This window comes from Crinia signifera, chromosome 2 (assembly GCF_055691185.1).
Source record: "Crinia signifera chromosome 2, ASM5569118v1, whole genome shotgun sequence".
In the NCBI taxonomy this organism is placed as follows: Eukaryota; Metazoa; Chordata; class Amphibia; order Anura; family Myobatrachidae; genus Crinia; species Crinia signifera.
This window is the reverse complement of record NC_139218.1, coordinates 389182778-389207740: the sequence shown is the minus strand read 5'-3', so window position 1 is coordinate 389207740 and position 24963 is coordinate 389182778. Positions and strand designations below refer to the sequence as shown.

The 24963-nt window shown below is 47.6% G+C and overlaps 1 protein-coding gene across 1 annotated transcript in view; it reads right to left on the bottom strand.

Annotated features, from left to right (window-relative positions):
* Window positions 1–24212, bottom strand: part of CCDC90B (coiled-coil domain containing 90B) — a 45254-nt gene extending 21042 nt beyond the window's left edge. Inside the window, exons 1-3 of the mRNA XM_083170318.1 lie at window positions 24020–24212; window positions 17092–17211; window positions 970–1073 (exon numbers count right to left, since the gene is read on the bottom strand). Coding sequence (XP_083026444.1) covers window positions 970–1073; window positions 17092–17211; window positions 24020–24104 — 309 coding nt within the window. The 5' untranslated portion in view covers window positions 24105–24212. The remainder of the gene's footprint in view (window positions 1–969; window positions 1074–17091; window positions 17212–24019) is intronic.
* Between the last annotated feature and the right edge of the window lie 751 nt (window positions 24213–24963).

Genomic DNA, 24963 nt, shown 5'->3' with positions numbered 1-24963 from the left:
ATCGGTGCTCAGTGATGTCACGGGGATCGGTGCTCAGTGGCATCACGGGGATCGGTGCTCAGAGATGTCAGACAAGGGGCAGTACGGATGGTGTAATGGTTAGCATTACTGCCTCACAGCACTGAGGTCATGGGTTCGATTCCCACCATGGCACTAACTGTGTGGAGTTTGTATATTCTCCTCATACTTGCATTGGTTTCCTCCGGGTACTCCGGTTTCCTTCCACAATCCAAAAATATACTGGTAGGTTAATTGGTTCCCGACAAAATTAACCCTAGAATGTCTGTGTGCGTGTACATGTGGTAGGGAATATAAATTGTAAGCTCCACTGGGGCAGGGACTGATGTGACTGTTCAACTATACTCTGTAAAGCACTGCGGAATATGTGTGCGCTATATAAGAAACTGATAATAAATAAATACTAAATCTGTGTAATAGAACTATATGTATTGGGCAGAGGACACACCACAGTACTCAGTGACGTCACGGGGATCGTGCGCAGTGATGTCACGGAGATCCGTACACAGCTCTCCCTTCTAGCAAGAGACCGATATAGATGTGTAAAAACCAGTAATCCAAAAAAGCAAGAGACCGATATAGATGTGTAAAAACCAGTAATCCAGAATTATTCAGCATTCGGCCTCCAGCTGCTGTGGAACTATACATCCCAGCATGCCCTGCTACAATTTCAGCTTGCCTTATTAGCAAACACATGTGCTGGGGCATGCTGGGATGCGTTGTTGTACAGCAGCTGGCGGCCTTGTGTTGAATACCCCTGATCGCCAGTCCCTAAAATTCTACCAACAGGCCATGTTTTGTGGATTTCCTAATCATACACAGTTGAGCTAATCTACTTTGCTGGCTCAGTAATTATCCCACCGGTTTCCACAGAAAGCAATCCTGAAAGCCTGGCCTGTTGGGAGCATACCCGATATAACTTTGCCAATTTAGGTTACACATTACACTCACCTGCTGAGCTCGTGTCACCATATCCTTATATACCGTGTCCAGGCTGGAGTTGGTCAGTGAGGCCAGTGCAGACACAATGGTCTCAGCCTGGGCTTTATCAAACCCTAAAAAATAAAGAAAACTGAATTAATCACCGTTAAAAAAATTGTGCAGTTTCATTTGATTATTTATATACTATTTAGTTATGCCAACTTTTTGAAGCGTGGTCAATTCTTGCAGCCAGTAGGTGTCACTGTTGCGCAAGAAGAGTAATAGCAGCACCGACCATTATAGAAGAGATAGTGACACCTATCTATATAATAAGTTGAAGAGTCTGTGTGCGTGTGTGTGTGTGTGTGTGCGTGTCCGTCGCATTGCGGACACACCGTGGCACTCAGAGACACCAAATTTGACAACAAGATACCTCTGGACCCGGTAGTGTGCACCTCGAAGCCGTTTTTGGAAAATTTCACTTAGAATTTTAAAAAACACCAAGTTTTAATTTTCCTTCATTGATGATCTGGGGAAAAGATCGACGATCTGGGAAGCCGTGGATGAAGGAACAACTCCACACCTGATTTCATTGCTGTCATTGAGTATGACAGACACATTCTAACATTATGGTGAAGGCTTTAAACAATTAGGAAATAATTGAGGATATACATAGACCATACATAACACACACACGTACACATTGTACACGCGCACACACACACACAGTACACCACATACGCACACATAGCACACAACACACACATTTATACGTAGAGCACCTCACACACTTACACATTGGACAGATACACACACACACAACACACCACATGCAGTACAATACAAATCCATACACACTACAACACACACCCAAAATCAGTACAACAAACACACAGAACACACACACTTAAACATTGCCAGGATACGCACAGCACACCACACACACATATATACGTAGCGCACCTCACAAGCTTACACATTGGGCAGATACACACAACACACACACATAACACACCACTCACAGTACAACACACACCCACATTCACTACACCACACACCCAAAAACAGTACAAAACACAGAACACACACACTTAAACATTGCACAGATACACACAGCACACCATACACACATAACATACCTCTAACAGCACAACACACACCCACATTTACCACACACACCCAAAAAACGGTACAACACACACAGAACACACACACTTAAACATTGCCAGGATACGCACAGCACACCACACACACATATATACGTAGCGCACCTCACAAACTTACACATTCGGCAGATACACACAACACAACACACACACACACACACACACATAACACACCACTCACAGTACAACACACACCCACATTCACTACAACACACACCCAAAAACAGTACAATACACAGAACACACACACTTAAACATTGCACAGATACACACAGCACACCACACACAGATAACATACCTCTAACAGCACAACACACACCCATATTCACCACACACACCCAAAAAATGGTACAACACACACAAAACACACACTTAAACATTGCACAGATACACAAAGACACAACACACACATACTGTATATACATAGCACACCTCACACACTTACGCATTGGACAGATACATACAATACAACGCACACAACCACATACACTACAACACACACACAAAAACATTACAACACACACAAACACACAGAACACATAAAACAAAATTTGCCGTTTATTTAAAAGTCTGTACCGGCAAATAAAAACTGTACCTAATGTACCGTTTTTACTTTGTTCCCCATATCCGTCTCTCCAGTCCTCCAGCCTGTCACTGCGCTCCCCGGTCGGTTGCACTGAGAAATCTTTGTCCTGGCCAATGCACCCATTGATCAATACAAAGTGGGTACACTGCACTCACCCTGTTAGTCAGTTGGATATCAGGCACTGCTCTGCCTTAAGGGTTTCTCAGACTCTTTTGGTTCATAGATAATGTTTGGTCGATGGGCATGAGTGCTGCATGCATTTGTTTGAATGTAATGAGTGTAAGAAGTTTAGAATAAGACTGAAATGAAGATTTGTCACATTACAGTGTACAATTTACTCAATAAATTGTGAAAAAATATGCGTACATAGAAGTACAGTACAATCAAGAAATGAAAGTAGGATTAAAAAATAAATTCTGATTCAAACTGATAATTGTTTGGATGGCGGTGGGTTGCGAAACAAATCTAGAGGTGGAGGGGGTATGGATATTGTGGGCATAATTGGTGTTTGGTACACCTACAGGGGCTCCCCAGTTGATGAGAAATTTTCACTACAGTGTCACCGTAGGGGGATTTCCAATTGGGGTTCAGGTGGTCTTTTAGGGACCACCTGAAGTCTCTTCTCCTGGAGCCTATGGTCTCCCTCAGTGATTGACTATCATTAAGGGAGACCATAAGCTCAAGGAGAAGAGACCTACAGGATTGTAAAGGGTCCCTAAAAGACCACCTGGAACCCAATTGGGAATCTCCCTATGGTGACACTGTGACTGTGACACTGTAGTGAAAATCCCATCAATTGAGGGTCCCCTGTAGGTGTAACAAACACAAATTATACCCACAATATCCATACCCCCACCTATAGATTTGTTTCACAGACCCACCCCATCCAAACAATTATCAGTTTGAATCAGAACTTATTTTTTAATCCTACTTTCATTTCTTGATTGTACTTCTATGTACACTTACATTTTTTTTTCACGATTTATTGAGTAAATTGTACACTTTGTAACATGGCAATTCTTTTTCTCAGTCTTATTCTTCAACTTCTTAGACTCAAACCTTATCAATGCACCCATTGATGATTGTGATGGCTGGATCAGTGGATTGGCTCGGCGGGTGTAGGGAAGAATTTGGCCCATTGCACCCATTCCCAGTGGGGCATTACAGTGGTGCGTATAGTGTGCGTCGCGTCATGACATCATGTGGCCAGGCCCGTGGACCTGCTCCCACACTCAGGGGCTGCCCCACTTTTTGGTGGAGATGCCCGGTGCATGTGCTTTACAGATCCCCAGACCTCAGAGACTGCTGCAGGCAGGTTTGGTGAGGGGAGTGGCAGTGGCAGGGAGCAGTGAATCTTTAATTAATTATGGTGGGGTAAATAATGCCCACCCCGGTCCCCACGCACTCAGCGCCTGTAATTACACACCCTAGAAACTGTACCATTGAAAGTATAGAAATGGAGGTGTGGCCACGTCCCTTTCTGATTTTGTACCGATTTCTGACCCTCAGATGTTGGAGGATATGTCATACAGTAGGTGCTAAATCTCAGGAGTGGATGTGGAATTCATCAACACATACAAGTTATCAACTCAGGAGCGTTGTGTTTCAAACAACAACACCACACCTGATTTCATTGCCGTCATTGAGTATCAATGCAAACACATTCTAACATTATGGTGGAATTTATAACAAATTACAATCTTAGGTCTTTTGCACAGCATACTGTAAGATGACATTTTTCAGCAATTTTGGAAATAAAGAAACCCCAAGGGTTTCCCGGGCAACGCCGGGCGGGTCAGCTAGTAGGAAATATGGAAGCATTGCACCAAAACAAAATCAGATATTTATTTTCAACTGAAGACCCCCAGCAGGGACGCTGCAGGTCACATTTAATCACAGTCCATGTGTCCCTTACGTACACATAAGAGACAGCTGAAGAAGTTACATTTTCAGTGTTACCCTGACATTCCTCTGTAGCTCTCCTATAATGTACAATATCACCTCCTATATCTTAAGCTCAGTGTCCTTGTCGATAGGTTTACTGGTCAATGTTGCAGTCAGTTAAGCAGCTGTGACATCACTGGCTCTGTCCATGCCTTCTAGCCTGCCCATTCATGCTGGCGAATCAGATAGAGAAGCACCCCCAGTCTAACACAAAAATGGACATGCTTCATTCCATTTACAAACCTAATTTTTGAGAAATACATTACACAGTGACAGGCCGTTCCTAAAGGCACGCCGCTAAGCATATAAGGAGCCAATCCCTGCCCTTCTTAAGTCCTTGTCCCAATAGCGGAGAGGAAACAATGACAAATCAATAAGTCCGCCACATCAGCAGCTAAATCTGGCACCTCACGTGCTCCGATCAATATGTCACCGGTGCCAGGTTTCAGGATAGCGCTGATTGGACATTTAGGAAGGTAGAAATTCGTAAAACAAGACTAAGCCAGAACCCAAAATACAAGCTATTGTTCTCTGTTATCACCTGCGATGAATCCTCCAGGGAGCGTTCTTTAACCCCATAAACAAATATATTTTTATAGTAAACTATCCATTTTGTTTGAGGATAAAAACAAGACGGAGCTGACAGTTCCCATGAATTATACACGAAGCATTTATCGGATCACACATTTATAGCTTTCAATTCCCTTCTGCAAAATGAAATCTAGAATTAAATGTAGCGGCGGCTGAAGTGTCGTATTCCGCTGCGTCGCTGGAGATAACTCGATCTCATCCCATAAACACAGAGAATTGCATTATGGTAACAATGTACGGTGACAGGCGCTGTGTCAGGGCAAGGGGATACGTGTAACAGAAGCCGATCCCGCGCCCTTCGCCCAACCTTGTCCCAGGACCTGAGGAGGAACAAAGACAAATCGATGAAACCGCCACCGCAGCAACCGGATCCGCTCCGATCGATTGGTCACCGGCACCAGCGTTCAGGATGCTGCGTCTCTGACGTGAAGGGGCTCAGAGGCAGCTATGACCTTTTAATGCCCTTAATACACATTGGCCCTTTTTCTGGTTCACTCGCAAAGGCAAGGTCCTTCTCAAATGGACAAAACCAAGCAGCGCGGCAGGTGGGGCTGATGTAACATGTGCAGAGAGAGTTAGATTTGGGTGTTTTATTGGTTTTGTGCAGAGTTAATACTGGCTGCTTTATTTTTACACTGCAATATAGATATCAGTTTGAAGTACAAACTCCACCCAAATGTAACTCTCTCTGCACATGTTACATCTACCCTACCTGCAGCGCAGCATGGTTTTGTCCAATAGAGAGTGATTGTGCCTTTGAGAGTGAACCAGAATAACCCCCATTATGTAGCACTCCACACACTTTAGATTGTAAGCTCAGTTGGGAAGGACATTCTGCTTCATATTACTGTATGTTCTGGTGATCACAATTAGGGTGGCCAATCCCGGGATCGGCGGGATCCCGGGATTTGGCCCCCAAAACGCCGGGATTTCAATCCCGGGATTGGAGTTTCCAATATCGGGATTTCGGGATTAGATTGCGCATGCGCAGTCTAATGCCGGGCAGCGTCTGAGCGGGTGCTCAGCAGCTGCCCGGCTTCTCCCGTCCCGGACAGCGCGGCTCTGCGCAGCGTGCCGACGTCAGAGGTCACGCTGCGCAGGCCGCATAGGATTTCTCCATGTTGTCTGAGCTGTGACTGACCCCGGGCACGAACACCCGCCCAGCCACAGACCAGACCGCCGGCGCCCACCCGCCCAGCAGCAGACCAGCCCGCTCCCCATCATCAACACAGCTCGTCCTCCCACCCGGCTCCATCTCCTCTGCTCGCCCACCCACCCACCCGGCTCCCGGCCGCACCACGCAGTAAGTACATATGCGGGGCGGCCGAGGCATGTTTTTTATATTAGGGAAGCCAATCCCGGGATCCCGGGAATCCCGGGATTGGGCATTTTTCAATCCCGAATTCCGGGATTGAAAAAATGCCCTGGGATTGGCATCCCTAGTCACAATACCTGCTATGGGGCTCCAGTCAGGGTACTGGAGTTCCAGGTGCCGGTAGCCGGAACACCAATGCCGGAACAGGGACACTAGTCAGAAGACCGGTTTTGGAACTCCAACACTGCTTACACTGCCAGCGCTGGATCCCAACTGGCAGCATCGCAAACTTAAGTGAGCCCTGGTTAGGGTTAGGCAGCAGGGGAAGGGGAGGTTTAGGCCCTAAATTGGAATGGGATTAGGCTGAAGGGGGGGGGCAGTTTGGTTGGGGTTAGACTGTGTGGGAGAAAGGTGACGGTTAGGGTTAGGCTGCGGGAGAAAGGTGACGGTTAGGGTTAGGCTGAGGGGGGATACGGTATAGATTCCGATACAGTATTCATCCCCAGCCCCCGATGGTCAGGGTTCGCGCATTTCTGAGCATGTGCAAACCGCCGGCTACGAACGGCTTTGGCGAGTTACACACTCGCTGCAGGGAGGGAGGGCCGGGGGCGGGCACTGGGCCGGAGCAGGGGAATGCTCAGCATTTATGGGTTTCCCCATGAAAAGGCTTGGCGTTCCCCTGGGAACGGAAGCGGGCCGATGTGAAAGGAAGTATGCTGTGCGCAGAAATATATGTCCCTCAATGACAGGAAATCTGTTGTGTGTGCAAAATAATGCGCGACCGCTGCTATATTCCAGCACTTGGTACGTAGACGCAGAGACTCTGTCGCACACAGATACACAAGTCTCACATATTATATTAACCGGCTCAGTCTCCTGGTGCGTCCTAGTCACATTGCAGCAGATGTATAATGTGGTAAAATGACTACAAAAAATTGCCTGGTCGCGGCAACAGGTGCTTTTTGTGCGACTGCAGCAATGATAACACACCCGTGTCTGATACAGAGCATAGTTACCTCCCCTCCTGCATTCTGCAGGAGACTCCCTGACATAGCAGCAATCTCCCTCATTAGTCTAGCAATCTCCCTCATGTCACCTAGCCCACATTACACTGTTACATCATAGTGACCTCCCCTCCTGCATTCTGCAGGAGACTCCCTGACATAGCAGCAATCTCCCTCTCTCCCTCATTAGTCTAGCAATCTCCGTCATGTCACCTAGCCCACATCACACTGTTACATCATAGTTACCTCCCCTCCTGCATTCTGCAGGAGACTCCCTGACATAGCAGCAATCTCCCTTTCTCCCTCATTAGTCTAGCAATCTCCGTCATGTCACCTAGCCCACATTACACTGTTACACCATAGTTACCTCCCCTCCTGCATTCTGCAGGAGACTCCCTGACATAGCAGCAATCTCCCTCATTAGTCTAGCAATCTCCCTCATGTCACCTAGCCCACATTACACTGTTACATCATAGTTACCTCTCCTCCTGCATTCTGCAGGAGACTCCCTGAAATAGCAGCAATCTCCCTCTCTCCCTCATTAGCCTAGCAATCTCCCTCATGTCACCTAGCCCACATTACACTGTTACACCATAGTTACCTCCCCTCCTGCATTCTGCAGGAGACTCCCTGACATAAGCGCAATCTCCCTCTCTCCCTCATTAGTCTAGCAATCTCCGTCATGTCACCTAGCCCACATTACACTGTTACACCATAGTTACCTCCCCTCCTGCATTCTGCAGGAGACTCCCTGACATAAGCGCAATCTCCCTCTCTCCCTCATTAGTCCAGCAATCTCCCTCATGTCACCTAACCCACATTACACGGTTACATCATAGTTACCTCCCCTCCTGCATTCTGCAGGAGACTCCCTGACATAGCAGCAATCTCCCTCATTAGTCTAGCAATCTCCCTCATGTCACCTAGCCCACATTACACTGTTACATCATAGTTACCTCTCCTCCTGCATTCTGCAGGAGACTCCCTGAAATAGCAGCAATCTCCCTCTCTCCCTCATTAGCCTAGCAATCTCCCTCATGTCACCTAGCCCACATTACACTGTTACACCATAGTTACCTCCCCTCCTGCATTCTGCAGGAGACTCCCTGACATAAGCGCAATCTCCCTCTCTCCCTCATTAGTCCAGCAATCTCCCTCATGTCACCTAACCCACATTACACTGTTACATCATAGTTACCTCCCCTCCTGCATTCTGCAGGAGACTCCCTGACATAGCAGCAATCTCCCTCTCTCCCTCATTAGCCTAGCAATCTCCCTCATGTCACCTAGCCCACATTACACTGTTACGTTTTGGGGGAAATAAGGAATCATCTGCACCATTTCCCAGCACTTACCAAGTATAGTATCTCTTACTAACTGCTTTGCGGCTCATCTACAGTTGGATATAAGTCATTATAAAAGATTCCTCTCAGATGTAGCGGTACACACCCACACTTCTAGGTGCCACGGTCACAATCTCTTTTCACAATCTCTCCATATATGGAACTAGACACGCCCTTTGGGAGAAGCATTACACGCCCCCTCAATGGGGCGCTGTGCAAAAGTCTACTACCAACTATAATCACCCTGAAACTAGTTTTCAAAAGTAGGCAAGTATGATACAGAGCGAGCCAGCACTTACGGGGTTATTTCCTAGTCCATTTAACCCAACACTCTGAATTATTTGAATGATACAGAGAATACGTATAAAGCTACTACACAATCTCCATGAAGATCGGACATAGCCGTATATAACACTGTGCATTGTAATTACATGTTTCCCCCACGAAGGGGAGATTTCCTATACTTCTTACAGGCAATTCTGCTGTTGTTAAATTATTAATAATAATTTGCATAGCGGTTATAGGATTCCAATAGCACATTCTCAGCGCCAGAACCCAGCAATTAGTTTAACTGGGGGGAGTGGGAATTAGGGAAAAGCTAAATATTTTAATTCAGCCACCTGAGGGTCAAGGAGGCAACACAATTTATCTAGTACAGGTACACCACCGATTTTCCGGCAACCGTTGGTCCGGAACCTCTTTTAATCCGGACAATTTTGCTTTGTCCGGATTAAAAGAGACAAGTAACACGCAATAGGCGCAAGTGTCAGTGGGTACAGCTTCTGCGGACACTGCAGGTGACACAGGGGAGCATCGGTGGGGTCCAAGGTCACAGAAAGTACCGCACATGGGCAAGTGTCACTGGGTACAGCTGGAATAAACAGTTTGCATACACGACCGTGTTTATTCAGTAAGCAATATCTTGTAGCATATATTTTACTATTTATTGCTTTAGATAAGTACGGAAGGTGCAAAATGAGTAAATAATTTGACATATTAACAGATCATCCTTTAATCCGGCAAAATCGATAATCCGTCATGGCACTGGAACCGCCGATGCCAGAAAATCGCTGGTTTACCTGTATTAGTGAAGAGCCAGTCAAAATGACGGCTTTTGCAATGTGCTTTCACTTTGAGCTGTGACAGTTGTTACTTTCACTTTGAGCGGTGACAGTTTTTAGCCCACAAACTCTCCACTCCACCCGCCCAGTCCCTATCTGCTCCTACCGCCAATTTCTGTCTTCACAGCTCCCTCTCCTGGTACCTGGCCAGCACGGGGATCCGAGCAGCGGGGTCCATGCATCGCTGGGGAGGCAGTGTGGTCCCTTCGGCAGATGGGCAGTCAGCGGCAGGGTCCCTGCGGTGGATGGGAACTAGTAGCGCTACTAATTAATTTAATAATTACTTTAGGGACAAGTTTATGGGGGGGGGGGGCTTAAGATTTTCAGGCCTTTAAAAAGATATTTGAGAACAGGTTTAATAATAAGGATCCAATTTGAACCCCCCCCTGCCGCGGGACAATGCTGGCATCGGGCTGGATGCAGGAACGTCCCAAAAAAACTGGGACATTCCCACGGAAAGAGGGACACTGTAGTGAACATTTAGAACTTGTATCCAATAACAATCATTTGCAAACAATCCTATATACAATGAAGCAACCGGCCAGCGCACGGGCACATTAATACATACAGTTGTGAGCGTTACAGTGTTTCATACCCTGTAAGCAGAATGGAAGTGACAAACATACATACAACATACAGCAATGCTTTGGACACTGCCAAACAAACATACTACCAATCTCTCATCTCTTCTCATGCCACCAACCCTAAGCGACTTTTTAACACCTTTAAGTCTCTTCTGTACCCTCCCCCTCCTCCCCCACCGGCTACCATCAGTGCACGAGAACTTGCCTCCTACTTTAAGGACAAGATTGATAACATCCGAGATGAAATGGTATGCTCTTCCACAATCTCTAACCCTCTTTCTGCCACACCTGAACCCTCTGGCACTTTCTCTTCATTTGAGCCCACAAATGAAAAGGAAGTATCCGCACTCTTCTTATCCTCTTACTCTACTACCTCTCCTCTCGATCCTATACCTGCGCAAGTCATTAAAAATCTATCTCCTGGGATTATTCCAACCTTAACTAAAATCTGCAATCTCTCTCTTACTACTGGTACTTTTCCTTCTCTGCTCAAACATGCAGTGATAACTCCTATTCTAAAAAAACAGAATTCTGACCCTAACTCTCTCTCTAACTATCGTCCTATATCTCAGCTCCCATGCCTCTCCAAGCTACTGGAGAGACTTGTCTACTCTCGCCTCACTAACTTTCTTAACTCTAACACCCTATTAGACCCACTTCAGTCAGGTTTTCGCTCTCAATACTCTACTGAGACAGTACTGACTAAAGTGGTGAATGATCTGGTAACGGCTAAGTCTAAAGGCCATTACTCACTACTTATTCTTCTTGATCTTTCTGCTGCATTTGACACCGTTGATCACTCTCTTCTCTTACAAACACTACACTCCCTAGGTCTTAATGATACAGCCCTTTCCTGGTTCACATCTTACCTATCTGATCGCTCTTTCAGTGTTCGCTTCTCTAACTCTACTTCCTCTTCATTACCTCTGTCAGTCGGAGTTCCGCAAGGTTCAGTCTTAGGTCCTCTGCTCTTCTCAATCTATACCTCCTCTCTTGGCAAACTAATCAGCTCTTTCGGATTTCAGTATCACTTGTATGCTGATGATACTCAAATCTATCTATCAACCCCAGAGTTGTCACCAGTGGTTTTGGGTCGAGTTTCTGATTGTCTCTCTGCCATCTCATCTTGGATGTCTTGTCGACAACTCAAACTCAATATTTCCAAAATGGAATTACTTATATTCCCGCCAACTAAGAACAGTTACCATCCTGACATCTCCATCGCTGTTGACAACTCGATAATCTACCCTACCCCACAAGCTCGTTGCTTAGGGGTCATCCTCGACTCTGAACTGTCCTTTCTTCCCCACATTCAATCTGTCTCCAAATCATGTTACATGCATCTAAAAAACATATCCAAAATACGACCCTATCTCACACAAGACACTACCAAATCTCTTATCCATGCACTCATTATATCCCGCATTGATTATTGCAATAGTCTCCTAACTGGTCTTACCAAGAACAGACTCTCACCACTGCAATCAATTTTAAATGCTGCTGCTAGGCTGATCTTCCTTGCAAGACGCTCATCGTCTGCTGATCCGCTCTGCCAGTCCCTCCATTGGTTGCCTGTATATTACCGTATTCAATATAAAACACTTCTACTTGCTTATAAAGCTATTAACCATACTGCACCAGCATATATCTCTGCACTTATCACAAAATATCTCCCATCTCGACCACTACGCTTTACACAAGATCTGCGTCTCTCTTCTGCAAGGATCACTAGCTCCCATTCATTATTACAGGACTTTTATCGGGCTGCTCCCATCCTATGGAATGCCCTTCCACGCACATTAAGACTCTCCACCAGTCTCCAAACTTTCAAGCGTTCCCTGAAAACTCACCTCTTCAGGCAAGCCTATCATATTTAAGTTCTACATGCATAACCCTCCGAGGCACTTATGTATTATATAGCTTCCCTTCTGGACTTGTAACTGCTATGCTATTACTGGTGCCTGTCCTTATGTTTCCCCCCTATATCCCTATAGATTGTAAGCTTGCAGCAGGGCCCTCCTACCTCCAAGTCTGTCTGTTGTTACCCAGTTTGTCTTATCACTGTCTACTATTGTAAAGCGCAACGGAATCTGCTGCGCTATATAAGAAACTGTAAATAAATAAATAAATAACATAATTTATACTCCCAGTGCCGAGGGGACAGGACACAAATCAGGCTGTAAAGATGGCTGGACGTACAAGTTATATCTTTATACTCTGCTGTATAAATCAGAGAGAACAGAAAGTCAGCAGGGAGAACGCGAGCAGCGTGGCGTATAAAGCCATAAAGCAAAGAGTGGACGCTCGGCCATAAAACAGTGGCCAAACAGCCGCGGTTTGGGGGCAGATCCTCCGCCGGCACGAGACGTCTGACTGCGCAGAGTAATTACGATTCCTGCAGAATATTAGCAGCGTCAAGAGTGTGAGCTAAATGTTATTGCAGGAACAGCGAGGACAGTGGGACAGAGGAAATGTCACCGCAGTCACACAGACAGCCGGCTTCAGAGATGCAATTATACCGCTGCCGTGTGTTACCAGCAAGATCCGACTTCACATCCACGAGGGGCGGAAGGTGGGAGCATTGCATTAGGCTGGGGAAATCAGATCGGAAGGAAGGAATAATGTGGCTGAAGGGACATTACTACATTATACACATACAATGGCAGGGCAGACTACAGGAAATTACATCACCGTAGAAGGTGATGATGTCATCAATCCAGCATCCATCACCAAAGCTTGTGTTTGTAATTGATGCTTATGTGCTCATTCAATTTACCCAGATAGCCGGAAATATGGGGGATTTTTGTCACCTGCCCTGCACCCAGTTATCCCGTATCCTTGTGTTTTTTTACAGCCAAACAGGTCAGTGTCCCCACAAATCAAATGGGACGCAGTTGAATTTGCCGATAGCACCGTTGCTGGTTCCGGGAAAGTCTGCCCAATGGTTTAAAGTAGCAATCATTTGAAAGGCAAAAATCAACCTGCTTTTTCCTTTTAAATGTTTGATTTAAACCATCGGGCAGACGACGCCTGCAGTTTTCAGGATGCTACATCTGCCCCTTCAGCTGGGTATACGTTATGCAATGGTGTGTTCCAGTGAGGGTGCAATGCACCAATACATATTGCCACTGATGGTACAGATTTAGCCACGATTATCACGGCTGCAGGCGCTCCTGCCTGTTTGGCGTCCAGCAGAGGTTTACGACGGCTGGCTACATTTGTACTATATGATATGTATGCCGGTGCCATGCAGTGTTACATAATGCAGACATTGTGTCGCCAGTTTAATTATCACATGACATTGCAGCAGATGGTAGAATCAGATGGTAGAATCCAATGAACGATGGGTGGGTACGATGGATCGCAGATACACACTATATTACACTCCTTCTATATATAACAGTGGCCCTTATTCAGATCTGATCGCAGTACACATTTGGTCTCAATATGGGCAAAACCATCTGCGCTGCAGGGAGATGTTAGATTTGTATGAGTTATTTTGTTTCTGTGCAGGGTAAATATTGGCTGAATTATTTTTACACTGCAATTTAGATTACAGGTTCAACACACCCCACCCAAATGTAACTCTGGTTTTGCACTGCGATCAGATCTGAATAAGGGCCAGTGTGTACCCAGCTTTAGACTAAATGCATTCAGTCTAATGGATTTTCCTGCCCAGGAACAACAGTGCATGGAACAATCTTATGTTGTGTACACACGGTGCAACAGCCTAGCTATTCGAATCGCACTGCAAGCCAAAAGACATGTATTCATCGCCAATCGATTCTATCGCCAATCGACAGGGCCTGCCATCAGCCGGAAGGATGAGACACTCGCGTGCCCCGTTCGATCAGAGCCCACCGCCGATTCCCCATCAGTGCCCACACCTTAATCCTGCCCGTCTCCCTGAAGCGGAGATGGGTAGGGCTTCAGCTGCCCACCGCCAAGAAGTGTGTGAGACGCTTGCGTGTCCCCGTCAGTTGGAGCGCCTCTCCGCCAGCTCTAGCCAGTGGAGGGGACCTGGCGAGGGCTGGCGCTAAATGAGAGGCGCCCCATCTGTTGTACAGATCTGTTCTATATACTGTAGTCATTGCTGCACTGTCTATTTGATTAGTGCTGAACGGCATTGAAAGGTTAAAAACCTGTTCGATCGCCATACGATGTATACGCGACCCCGATTCAATTTTGACTATATAGTCAAAATCAAATGCCAAATTGTCCCGTGTGTACACAGCGCTCCTCTTATCATGACAGTAAAAGCAGAATTGCGGTCCGAGGCCATTGAAACATGTCTGGGCTTAATGTACCGTATGACAATCCATCCGATCCTCCCTTACAGTCACATGGGTACTGACACGTTTTCTTTTTAAATCTCTTTATTTAAACTAGAATTACCTTTTATCACACATGTGTTTTATATAAATTCTCCTTTAAGGACAGACAGCGAACGACACAACTGGTTTTACTTTGGAGAGATATTTGCTAGAATGTTCTATCAGGGCGGGATGAGCTTCAGGCCCCACGCACGCCCTAATTCTGAGATGGCCCCATGTGAATCCGGCCAGTTGTCCTTTCCCTCCATACATTGCGGTGATAAAATGTGCTCGGATCTGGACGTACAGCAAGCTGAGCTGAATATGGCTGTACGAATGAGCACACCATCTATAAAACTCGGCTGCATATGGCTGTAGCGTTCTATCAGATCGGCAAATTTACAATTATACCCCTTTCACACCAGCCTAAATTCCCGGGTTGAGTCCGGGAACAACCCTGTACTAGCGCTGGTAGCAGGGTTGTTCCCGGGTTCAACCCGGGGACCTGGCTGGTGTGAATTGGGTAGGGTATATTTAGTTGCCGGTCCTCGGTGTCCTGTCCGGCCGGGAATTGACGCAGGCGAACGGCGCAAATGATGGGACAGGAGGTGGATGATGATGACGCAGCTCTCCGGCGGCAGTGAGGGCGCCGGAGAGCTGCGTCATCTTCATCCGCCGCCTGTCCCCTCCTTTGCGCCGCCGCCTGTGTGGATCCCCAGCCTGCACAGAGGACAAGCAACTGGGGTGAGTATTGTCACCACCTCCTGCCCACCTCCGCCGACTGCCCGACGCCATCCTGCCGACTGCCCCCCTCCTCCCGGCCTCCTTCCCGCCCCTTTCACACACCAGAAAATGCAGGGACATTTCAGGTGTGAATGAGTCCAAACCCGGGAATGTCCCTGCTTGTCCCAGAAAATGAATTCCCGGGTTTGTCCCTGCATTTCTGGTGTGAAAGGGGTATTATTCGAATAGCTGAATTCGTCCGTGAATTCAGCACAAAATACGAATGAAAAACGTACCACATTTTCAATCAGTAATTTGACGAAGCCTGCACCGATCAGTCAGACCCATGCGATGCTTCAGTCTCGTCCATGATTGGCTGCTGGGAAACTCGGCAGCCATGCTTGTGGAAATAGGAATCCTGAGAACTGGGCAGTACTAAATTTAGCCTATGGGAGAACTCGGCCATTACAATCCAGCCTCTTCCATCATATTACAACAATATACAGGGTCCTTGCAAACTCAGATAAGGGTATGACTAATGGGATGCCTGATAGCAGCCACGAGTGTATAGCGTATACAGACAGGACCGGAATGGACATCGGGTCAGAATGGCTGATGGCCTGACGGTCCAAACCGGCCACAAGGCAGACAGAGATCTGGGCCAGCTGAGCAGCCCCATCTACCAGTGCTCGGTATATAGAGACTTGGGGGAATTCCTCAAGCCACGCCTCTGTAAGTAATGGCCACACCTCCTTGTCCATTTAAAGTTCTATTCTCCTGACCCAGTCCATCCCCATTCCCCGTACAGAGACAAGGTGGGGGAACCGAAATACTCCTCAGTGGATGATCAGATCACGGGGATAAGCGAGACTCGGCCCAGTGTGTATCGGAGCCATTCATCCAACCTCTACGCATACAATGGGCCTTATTCACACCTGATCGCACGGCTGCATAATACGCATGCGCCAGGCTGTCTTGATACTCTTTTAATCGCTGGCTGTACTCAAGGTGATTGACAGGAAGCCGGCGTATGTGGGCGTGTCTGGGAGTGTCAGGGAAAACACAGACACGCCCAGGTGTTTTAGGGGAAGTCATGTGACGTCAGCGACACTCTCCGAGTGTGAAGGCCCCGTCCACTAGTGCGATACGGGCACCTTTCATGCGATTCCGACGAATTGTTGCGACAGATCGTGTGAAAAGTGTCAAATCGATTATGATGCGAGGCTTGTTCCCATGCGCATCGCAATCGCAGATCTCACGGCTGCCGCAAGGATCTGTCGGATCCCACAGCCATGAATGGGATTGCATACGATACAGCATATGCTGTATCGTATGCGGTTCAGCTGCGGGGGAGCTGCAGGGTTAGGTGGCGGGATATTGCATGGATGGGGGCCTGAGGACATTACAGCGACTCTGTTATAATGGAGATTGGAGGAACGATGTATCATCAGAAACTACTCACCGTGAGTCTCCAGGTCCTTCACTAGAGCATGAGTATCGAACGTTAACTTCCTCTGCTCCGATGATGTTATGTCCACCCTTCTGACATCATAATTATACAAAACCCTGCTGGTCGCAAGTGCTGCAAAACAACAAAGACACTGGTTACCAATACAAAGATATAATGATCAGCTTATATATACTACTGCTCTCCCTATACTACCGCTCTCTCCTGTGTAACCCAGGTACATATACTACCGCTCTCTCCCGGTGTAACCCAGGCACATATACTACTGCTCTCTCCTGGTGTAACCCAGGCACATATACTACTGCTCTCTCCCTGTGTAACCCAGGCACATATACTACTGCTCTCTCCCGCTGTAAACTAGGCACATATACTACTGCTCTCTCCTGCTGTAACCCAGGCACATATACTACCGCTCTCTCCTGTGTAACCCAGGTACATATACTACCGCTCTCTCCCGGTGTAACCCAGGTACATATACTACCGCTCTCTCCCGGTGTAACCCAGGCACATATACTACTGCTCTCTCCTGCTGTAACCCAGGCACATATACTACTGCTATCTCCTGTGTAACCCAGGCACATATACTACTGCTATCTCCTGTGTAACCCAGGCACATATACTACCGCTCTCTCCCAGTGTAACCCAGGCACATATACTACCGCTCTCTCCCGGTGTAACCCAGCCACATATACTACTGCTCTCTCCCTGTGTAACCCAGGCACATATACTACTGCTCTCTCCTGTGTAACCCAGGTACATATACTACCGCTCTCTCCTGTGTAACCCAGGTACATATACTACCGCTCTCTCCCGATGTAACCCAGCCACATATACTACTGCTCTCTCCCGGTGTAACCCAGCCACATATACTACTGCTCTCTCCCTGTGTAACCCAGGCACATATACTACTGCTCTCTCCTGTGTAACCCAGGTACATATACTACTGCTCTCTCCTGGTGTAACCCAGGTACATATACTACCGCTCTCTCCTGTGTAACCCAGGTACATATACTACCGCTCTCCCGGTGTAACCCAGCCACATATACTACTGCTCTCTCCCTGTGTAACCCAGGCACATATACTACCGCTCTCTCCTGCTGTATCCCAGGCACATATACTACCGCTCTCTCCCGGTGTAACCTAGGCACATATACTACCGCTCTCTCCTGGTGTAACCCAGGCACATATACTACCGCTCTCTCCCGGTGTAACCTAGGCACATATACTGCTGCTCTCTCCTGGTGTAACCCAGGCACATATACTACTGCTCTCTCCCTGTGTAACCCAGGCACATATACTACTGCTCTCTCCTGATGTAGCCCAGGCACATATACTACCGCTCTCTCCTGCTGTAACCCAGGCACATATACTACCGCTCTCTCCTGCTGTAACCCAGGCACATATACTACTGCTCTCTCCCGATGTAACCCAGGCACATATACTACTGCTCTCTCCCGGTGTAACCCAGGCACATATACTACTGCTCTCTCCTGCTGTAACCCAGGCACATATACTACTGCTCTCTCCTGTGTAACCCAGGCACATATACTACTGCTCTCTCCTGGTGTAACCCAGGCACATATACTACTGCTCTCTCCCTGTGTAACCCAGGCACATATACTACTGCTCTCTCCTGATGTAACCCAGGCACATATACTACTGCTCTCTCCCTGTGTAACCCAGGCACATATACTACTGCTCTCTCCTGATGTAACCCAGGCACATATACTACTGCTCTCTCCTGTGTAACCCAGGCACATATACTACTGCTCTCTCCTGTGTAACCCAGGCACATATACTACTGCTCTCTCCTGGTGTAACCCAGGCACATATACTACTGCTCTCTCCCTGTGTAACCCAGGCACATATACTACTGCTCTCTCCTGATGTAACCCAGGCACATATACTACTGCTCTCTCCCTGTGTAACCCAGGCACATATACTACTGCTCTCTCCTGCTGTAACCCAGGCACATATACTACTGCTCTCTCCTGCTGTAACCCAGGCACATATACTACTGCTCTCTCCTACTGTAACCCAGGCACATATACTACTGCTCTCCCACGGTGTAACCCAGGCACATATACTACCGCTCTCTCCTGTGTAACCCAGGTACATATACTACCGCTCTCTCCTGCTGTAACCCAGGCACATATACTACTGCTCTCTCCTGCTGTAACCCAGGCACATATACTACTGCTCTCTCCTGTGTAACCCAGGCACATATACTACTGCTCTCTCCTGCTGTAACCCAGGCACATATACTACTGCTCTCTCCTGGTGTAACCCAGGCACATATACTACTGCTCTCTCCTGCTGTAACCCAGACATATATACTACCGATCTCACCCGGTGTAACCAAGGCACATATACTACCGCCCTCTCCCGGTGTAACCAAGGCACATATACTACTGCTCTCTCCTGCTGTAACCCAGGTACATATACTACCACTCTCTCCTGCTGTAATCCAAAATCCCGATGGTCAAAATCCCGACAGAGTCAAAATCCCAAATGGGTCATAATACCGACAAGGACAAAATCCCGACATTTAAAATCCCGACAAGGTCAAAATACCGACATATAGAATGTACAGGTAAAACAGTCAACATGACTTTGGGTCGACAGGTCTACATGTTTTTTTTACTGTTTTTTTGACCCGACATGTGCCGACAGGCGGTATTTCATGCCCTACCATCCAATAGGGCAGGGCTGGGCAACACCGGCCCTCCAGATGTTGATGAACTACACATCCCAGGATGCTTTGCATTAGTTTTGCTATGTGGCCATGCTAAAACTGATGCAAGGAATGCTGGGATGTGTAGTTCATCAACATCTGGAGGGCCGGTGTTGCCCAGCCGTGCACTAGGGCGTGGTGGGAGAACAAAATAGTATGCCGAGCACAGCGAGGCACTGTGCCCGAAGCATCGCGAGCGATGCAAGGAGCTGTGGTTCACTTCAAACTGTGTCCATGTCGACATTCGAGTAAAAAAACAGTGAAAAAACCCATGTCGACCTTGCGACCTGTCGACCCAAAGTCATGTTGACTGTTTTACCTGTACATTCTATATGTCGGTATTTTGACCTTGTCGGGATTTTAAATGTTGTGATTTTGTCCTTGTCGGGATTTTAAGTGTCAGGATTTTGTCCTTGTCGGGATTATGAACCATTCGGGATTTCATACCGAATCCACATATACTACCGCTCTCTCCCGATGTAACCCAGGCACATATACTACCGCTCTCTCCCGATGTAACCCAGGCACATATACTACCGCTCTCTCCCGATGTAACCCAGGCACATATACTACTGCTCTCTCCCGATGTAACCCAGGCACATACACTACTGCTCTCTCCCGCTGTAACCCAGACACATACACTACTGCTCTCTCCCGCTGTAACCCAGACACATACACTACTGCTCTCTCCCGCTGTAACCCAGGCACATATACTACCGCTCTCTCCCGATGTAACCCCGGCACATATACTACTGCTCTCTCCCGATGTAACCCAGGCACATATACTACTGCTCTCTCCCGGTGTAACCCAGGCACATATACTACTACTCTCTCCCGGTGTAACCCAGGCACATATACTACCGCTCTCTCCCGATGTAACCCAGGCACATATACTACTGCTCTCTCTCCTGTTGTAACCCATGCACATATACTACTGCTCTCTCCCAGTGTAACCCAGCCACATATACTACCGCTCTCTCCCGGTGTAACCCAGGCACATATACTACTGCTCTCTCTCCTGCTGTAACCCAGGCACATATACTACTGCTCTCTCCCAGTGTAACCCAGGCACATATACTACTGCTCTCTCCTGCTGTAACCCAGGCACATATACTACTGCTCTCTCCTGTGTAACCCAGGCACATATACTACTGCTCTCTCCTGGTGTAACCCAGGCACATATACTACTGCTCTCTCCCTGTGTAACCCAGGCACATATACTACTGCTCTCTCCTGATGTAACCCAGGCACATATACTACTGCTCTCTCTCCTGTTGTAACCCATGCACATATACTACTGCTCTCTCCCAGTGTAACCCAGCCACATATACTACCGCTCTCTCCCGGTGTAACCCAGGCACATATACTACTGCTCTCTCTCCTGCTGTAACCCAGGCACATATACTACTGCTCTCTCCCAGTGTAACCCAGGCACATATACTACTGCTCTCTCCTGCTGTAACCCAGGCACATATACTACTGCTCTCTCCTGTGTAACCCAGGCACATATACTACTGCTCTCTCCTGGTGTAACCCAGGCACATATACTACTGCTCTCTCCCTGTGTAACCCAGGCACATATACTACTGCTCTCTCCTGATGTAACCCAGGCACATATACTACTGCTCTCTCCCTGTGTAACCCAGGCACATATACTACTGCTCTCTCCTGATGTAACCCAGGCACATATACTACTGCTCTCTCCTGTGTAACCCAGGCACATATACTACTGCTCTCTCCTGTGTAACCCAGGCACATATACTACTGCTCTCTCCTGGTGTAACCCAGGCACATATACTACTGCTCTCTCCCTGTGTAACCCAGGCACATATACTACTGCTCTCTCCTGATGTAACCCAGGCACATATACTACTGCTCTCTCCCTGTGTAACCCAGGCACATATACTACTGCTCTCTCCTGCTGTAACCCAGGCACATATACTACTGCTCTCTCCTGCTGTAACCCAGGCACATATACTACTGCTCTCTCCTACTGTAACCCAGGCACATATACTACTGCTCTCCCACGGTGTAACCCAGGCACATATACTACCGCTCTCTCCTGTGTAACCCAGGTACATATACTACCGCTCTCTCCTGCTGTAACCCAGGCACATATACTACTGCTCTCTCCTGTGTAACCCAGGCACATATACTACTGCTCTCTCCTGCTGTAACCCAGGCACATATACTACTGCTCTCTCCTGGTGTAACCCAGGCACATATACTACTGCTCTCTCCTGCTGTAACCCAGACATATATACTACCGATCTCACCCGGTGTAACCAAGGCACATATACTACCGCCCTCTCCCGGTGTAACCAAGGCACATATACTACTGCTCTCTCCTGCTGTAACCCAGGTACATATACTACCACTCTCTCCTGCTGTAATCCAAAATCCCGATGGTCAAAATCCCGACAGAGTCAAAATCCCAAATGGGTCATAATACCGACAAGGACAAAATCCCGACATTTAAAATCCCGACAAGGTCAAAATACCGACATATAGAATGTACAGGTAAAACAGTCAACATGACTTTGGGTCGACAGGTCTACATGTTTTTTTTACTGTTTTTTTGACCCGACATGTGCCGACAGGCGGTATTTCATGCCCTACCATCCAATAGGGCAGGGCTGGGCAACACCGGCCCTCCAGATGTTGATGAACTACACATCCCAGGATGCTTTGCATTAGTTTTGCTATGTGGCCATGCTAAAACTGATGCAAGGAATGCTGGGATGTGTAGTTCATCAACATCTGGAGGGCCGGTGTTGCCCAGCCGTGCACTAGGGCGTGGTGGGAGAACAAAATAGTATGCCGAGCACAGCGAGGCACTGTGCCCGAAGCATCGCGAGCGATGCAAGGAGCTGTGGTTCACTTCAAACTGTGTCCATGTCGACATTCGAGTAAAAAAACAGTGAAAAAACCCATGTCGACCTTGCGACCTGTCGACCCAAAGTCATGTTGACTGTTTTACCTGTACATTCTATATGTCGGTATTTTGACCTTGTCGGGATTTTAAATGTTGTGATTTTGTCCTTGTCGGGATTTTAAGTGTCAGGATTTTGTCCTTGTCGGGATTATGAACCATTCGGGATTTCATACCGAATCCACATATACTACCGCTCTCTCCCGATGTAACCCAGGCACATATACTACCGCTCTCTCCCGATGTAACCCAGGCACATATACTACCGCTCTCTCCCGATGTAACCCAGGCACATATACTACTGCTCTCTCCCGATGTAACCCAGGCACATACACTACTGCTCTCTCCCGCTGTAACCCAGACACATACACTACTGCTCTCTCCCGCTGTAACCCAGACACATACACTACTGCTCTCTCCCGCTGTAACCCAGGCACATATACTACCGCTCTCTCCCGATGTAACCCCGGCACATATACTACTGCTCTCTCCCGATGTAACCCAGGCACATATACTACTGCTCTCTCCTGCTGTAACCCAGGCACATATACTACTACTCTCTCCCGGTGTAACCCAGGCACATATACTACCGCTCTCTCCCGATGTAACCCAGGCACATATACTACTGCTCTCTCTCCTGTTGTAACCCATGCACATATACTACTGCTCTCTCCCAGTGTAACCCAGCCACATATACTACCGCTCTCTCCCGGTGTAACCCAGGCACATATACTACTGCTCTCTCTCCTGCTGTAACCCAGGCACATATACTACTGCTCTCTCCCAGTGTAACCCAGGCACATATACTACTGCTCTCTCCCGCTGTAACCCAGGCACATATACTACTGCTCTCTCCTGCTGTAACCCAGGCACATATACTACTGCTCTCTCCTGATGTAACCCAGGCACATACCTGAAATGGGTGAGAAGAACTGTTGGGAAAGCAGCTTTATTTTGTATATATTCAGACAATAACACACCACACCCTGCAGCAAGACACAGTTATACACTACACGGGTGTAACAGAAACATACTACATTGTGTGCTTGCACAGCTTGCAGGAACCAACATACATAGAGAGCGAAACATCTGGGAAACAATTTGTAAGCACAGAGGACTTCAGCATTGGTGCAGGACACAGATCCAGACTTCGTGTATATATATATATATATATATATATATATATATATATATACTCTTGTAAATCTCTTGTACCTGTGCCCAGCCCCCCCCCCCCCCCCCAGCTGTGCCCTTACCTCTCCTGCAGGGGGCAACAGCTGCCAGTCTGGCACAGTGTTTGGGGGGCAGCAGCAGCTGGGAGATGACACAGAGCCCCCTCATCTCCTCTGTCTGACAGTTCCAGCAGTGTAATGTATCAGACACATTGATGCTCTGCTCTGCTTCCCCCTTGCCTCACTTCCTGCTCGGCGAAGTGCATCATGGGAATTGTAGTTTTCTGTGGTACAAGACAAGTATAGTAGTAAGGAAGCCAAGGAGTGTAGCAGTTTCATGTAGGGTAGCAGCTAGTTCCCCTTCCTTCATGTAGTGCTGGGTGTAGTGGTTCATCAGCAGGTGTTGGCAGGCAGGCTGTGGATGCTTGCAATAAGCTTATAATAATAATCAGGTAGGCAACCATGTTTAAATGGCATGCAAAGCTGCAAATTTCTCAGCATTGCATTTCAATCAGAATCACCTCCTTAGTTACAGCATCAGACTGTAAAGATGGAGTCTGTCTGACCACGCCATGTGCAGTAGGTATTACGGTACTGTTTACCTAGAACGGCGCCTAAGATCTATATAGCGGGTATCTTGCCGGAAATCGCAGGCATCGCATGCATCTTATGTGTTTGTAATGTTAAATTACCTTCCAATCAACCAGATCAACCCAATGGACCCAATTTTACATAGGGAACAATGTTAAATAGCCCCCAGACCACAAATTGAATAACCACCCTGAAGTGTGAAATGCCCCCCCATTGGTAACGTCAACGTCATCCCGAAGCATGGTGATACGCGTCCTCCGACCTTTTCATACCCCCACTATCCACGTCGGCGTGGAGTTGAGAATAGAAAGTGTGGCGAGCGGACGCGGAAACCTGTGAAGCCCGCGAGGGGACGCGGAAACCTGTGAAGCCTGCGAGGGGACGCGGATACCTGTGAAGGTATCCGCGTCCCCTCGCCACGCTTCAGGCTCGGTGGC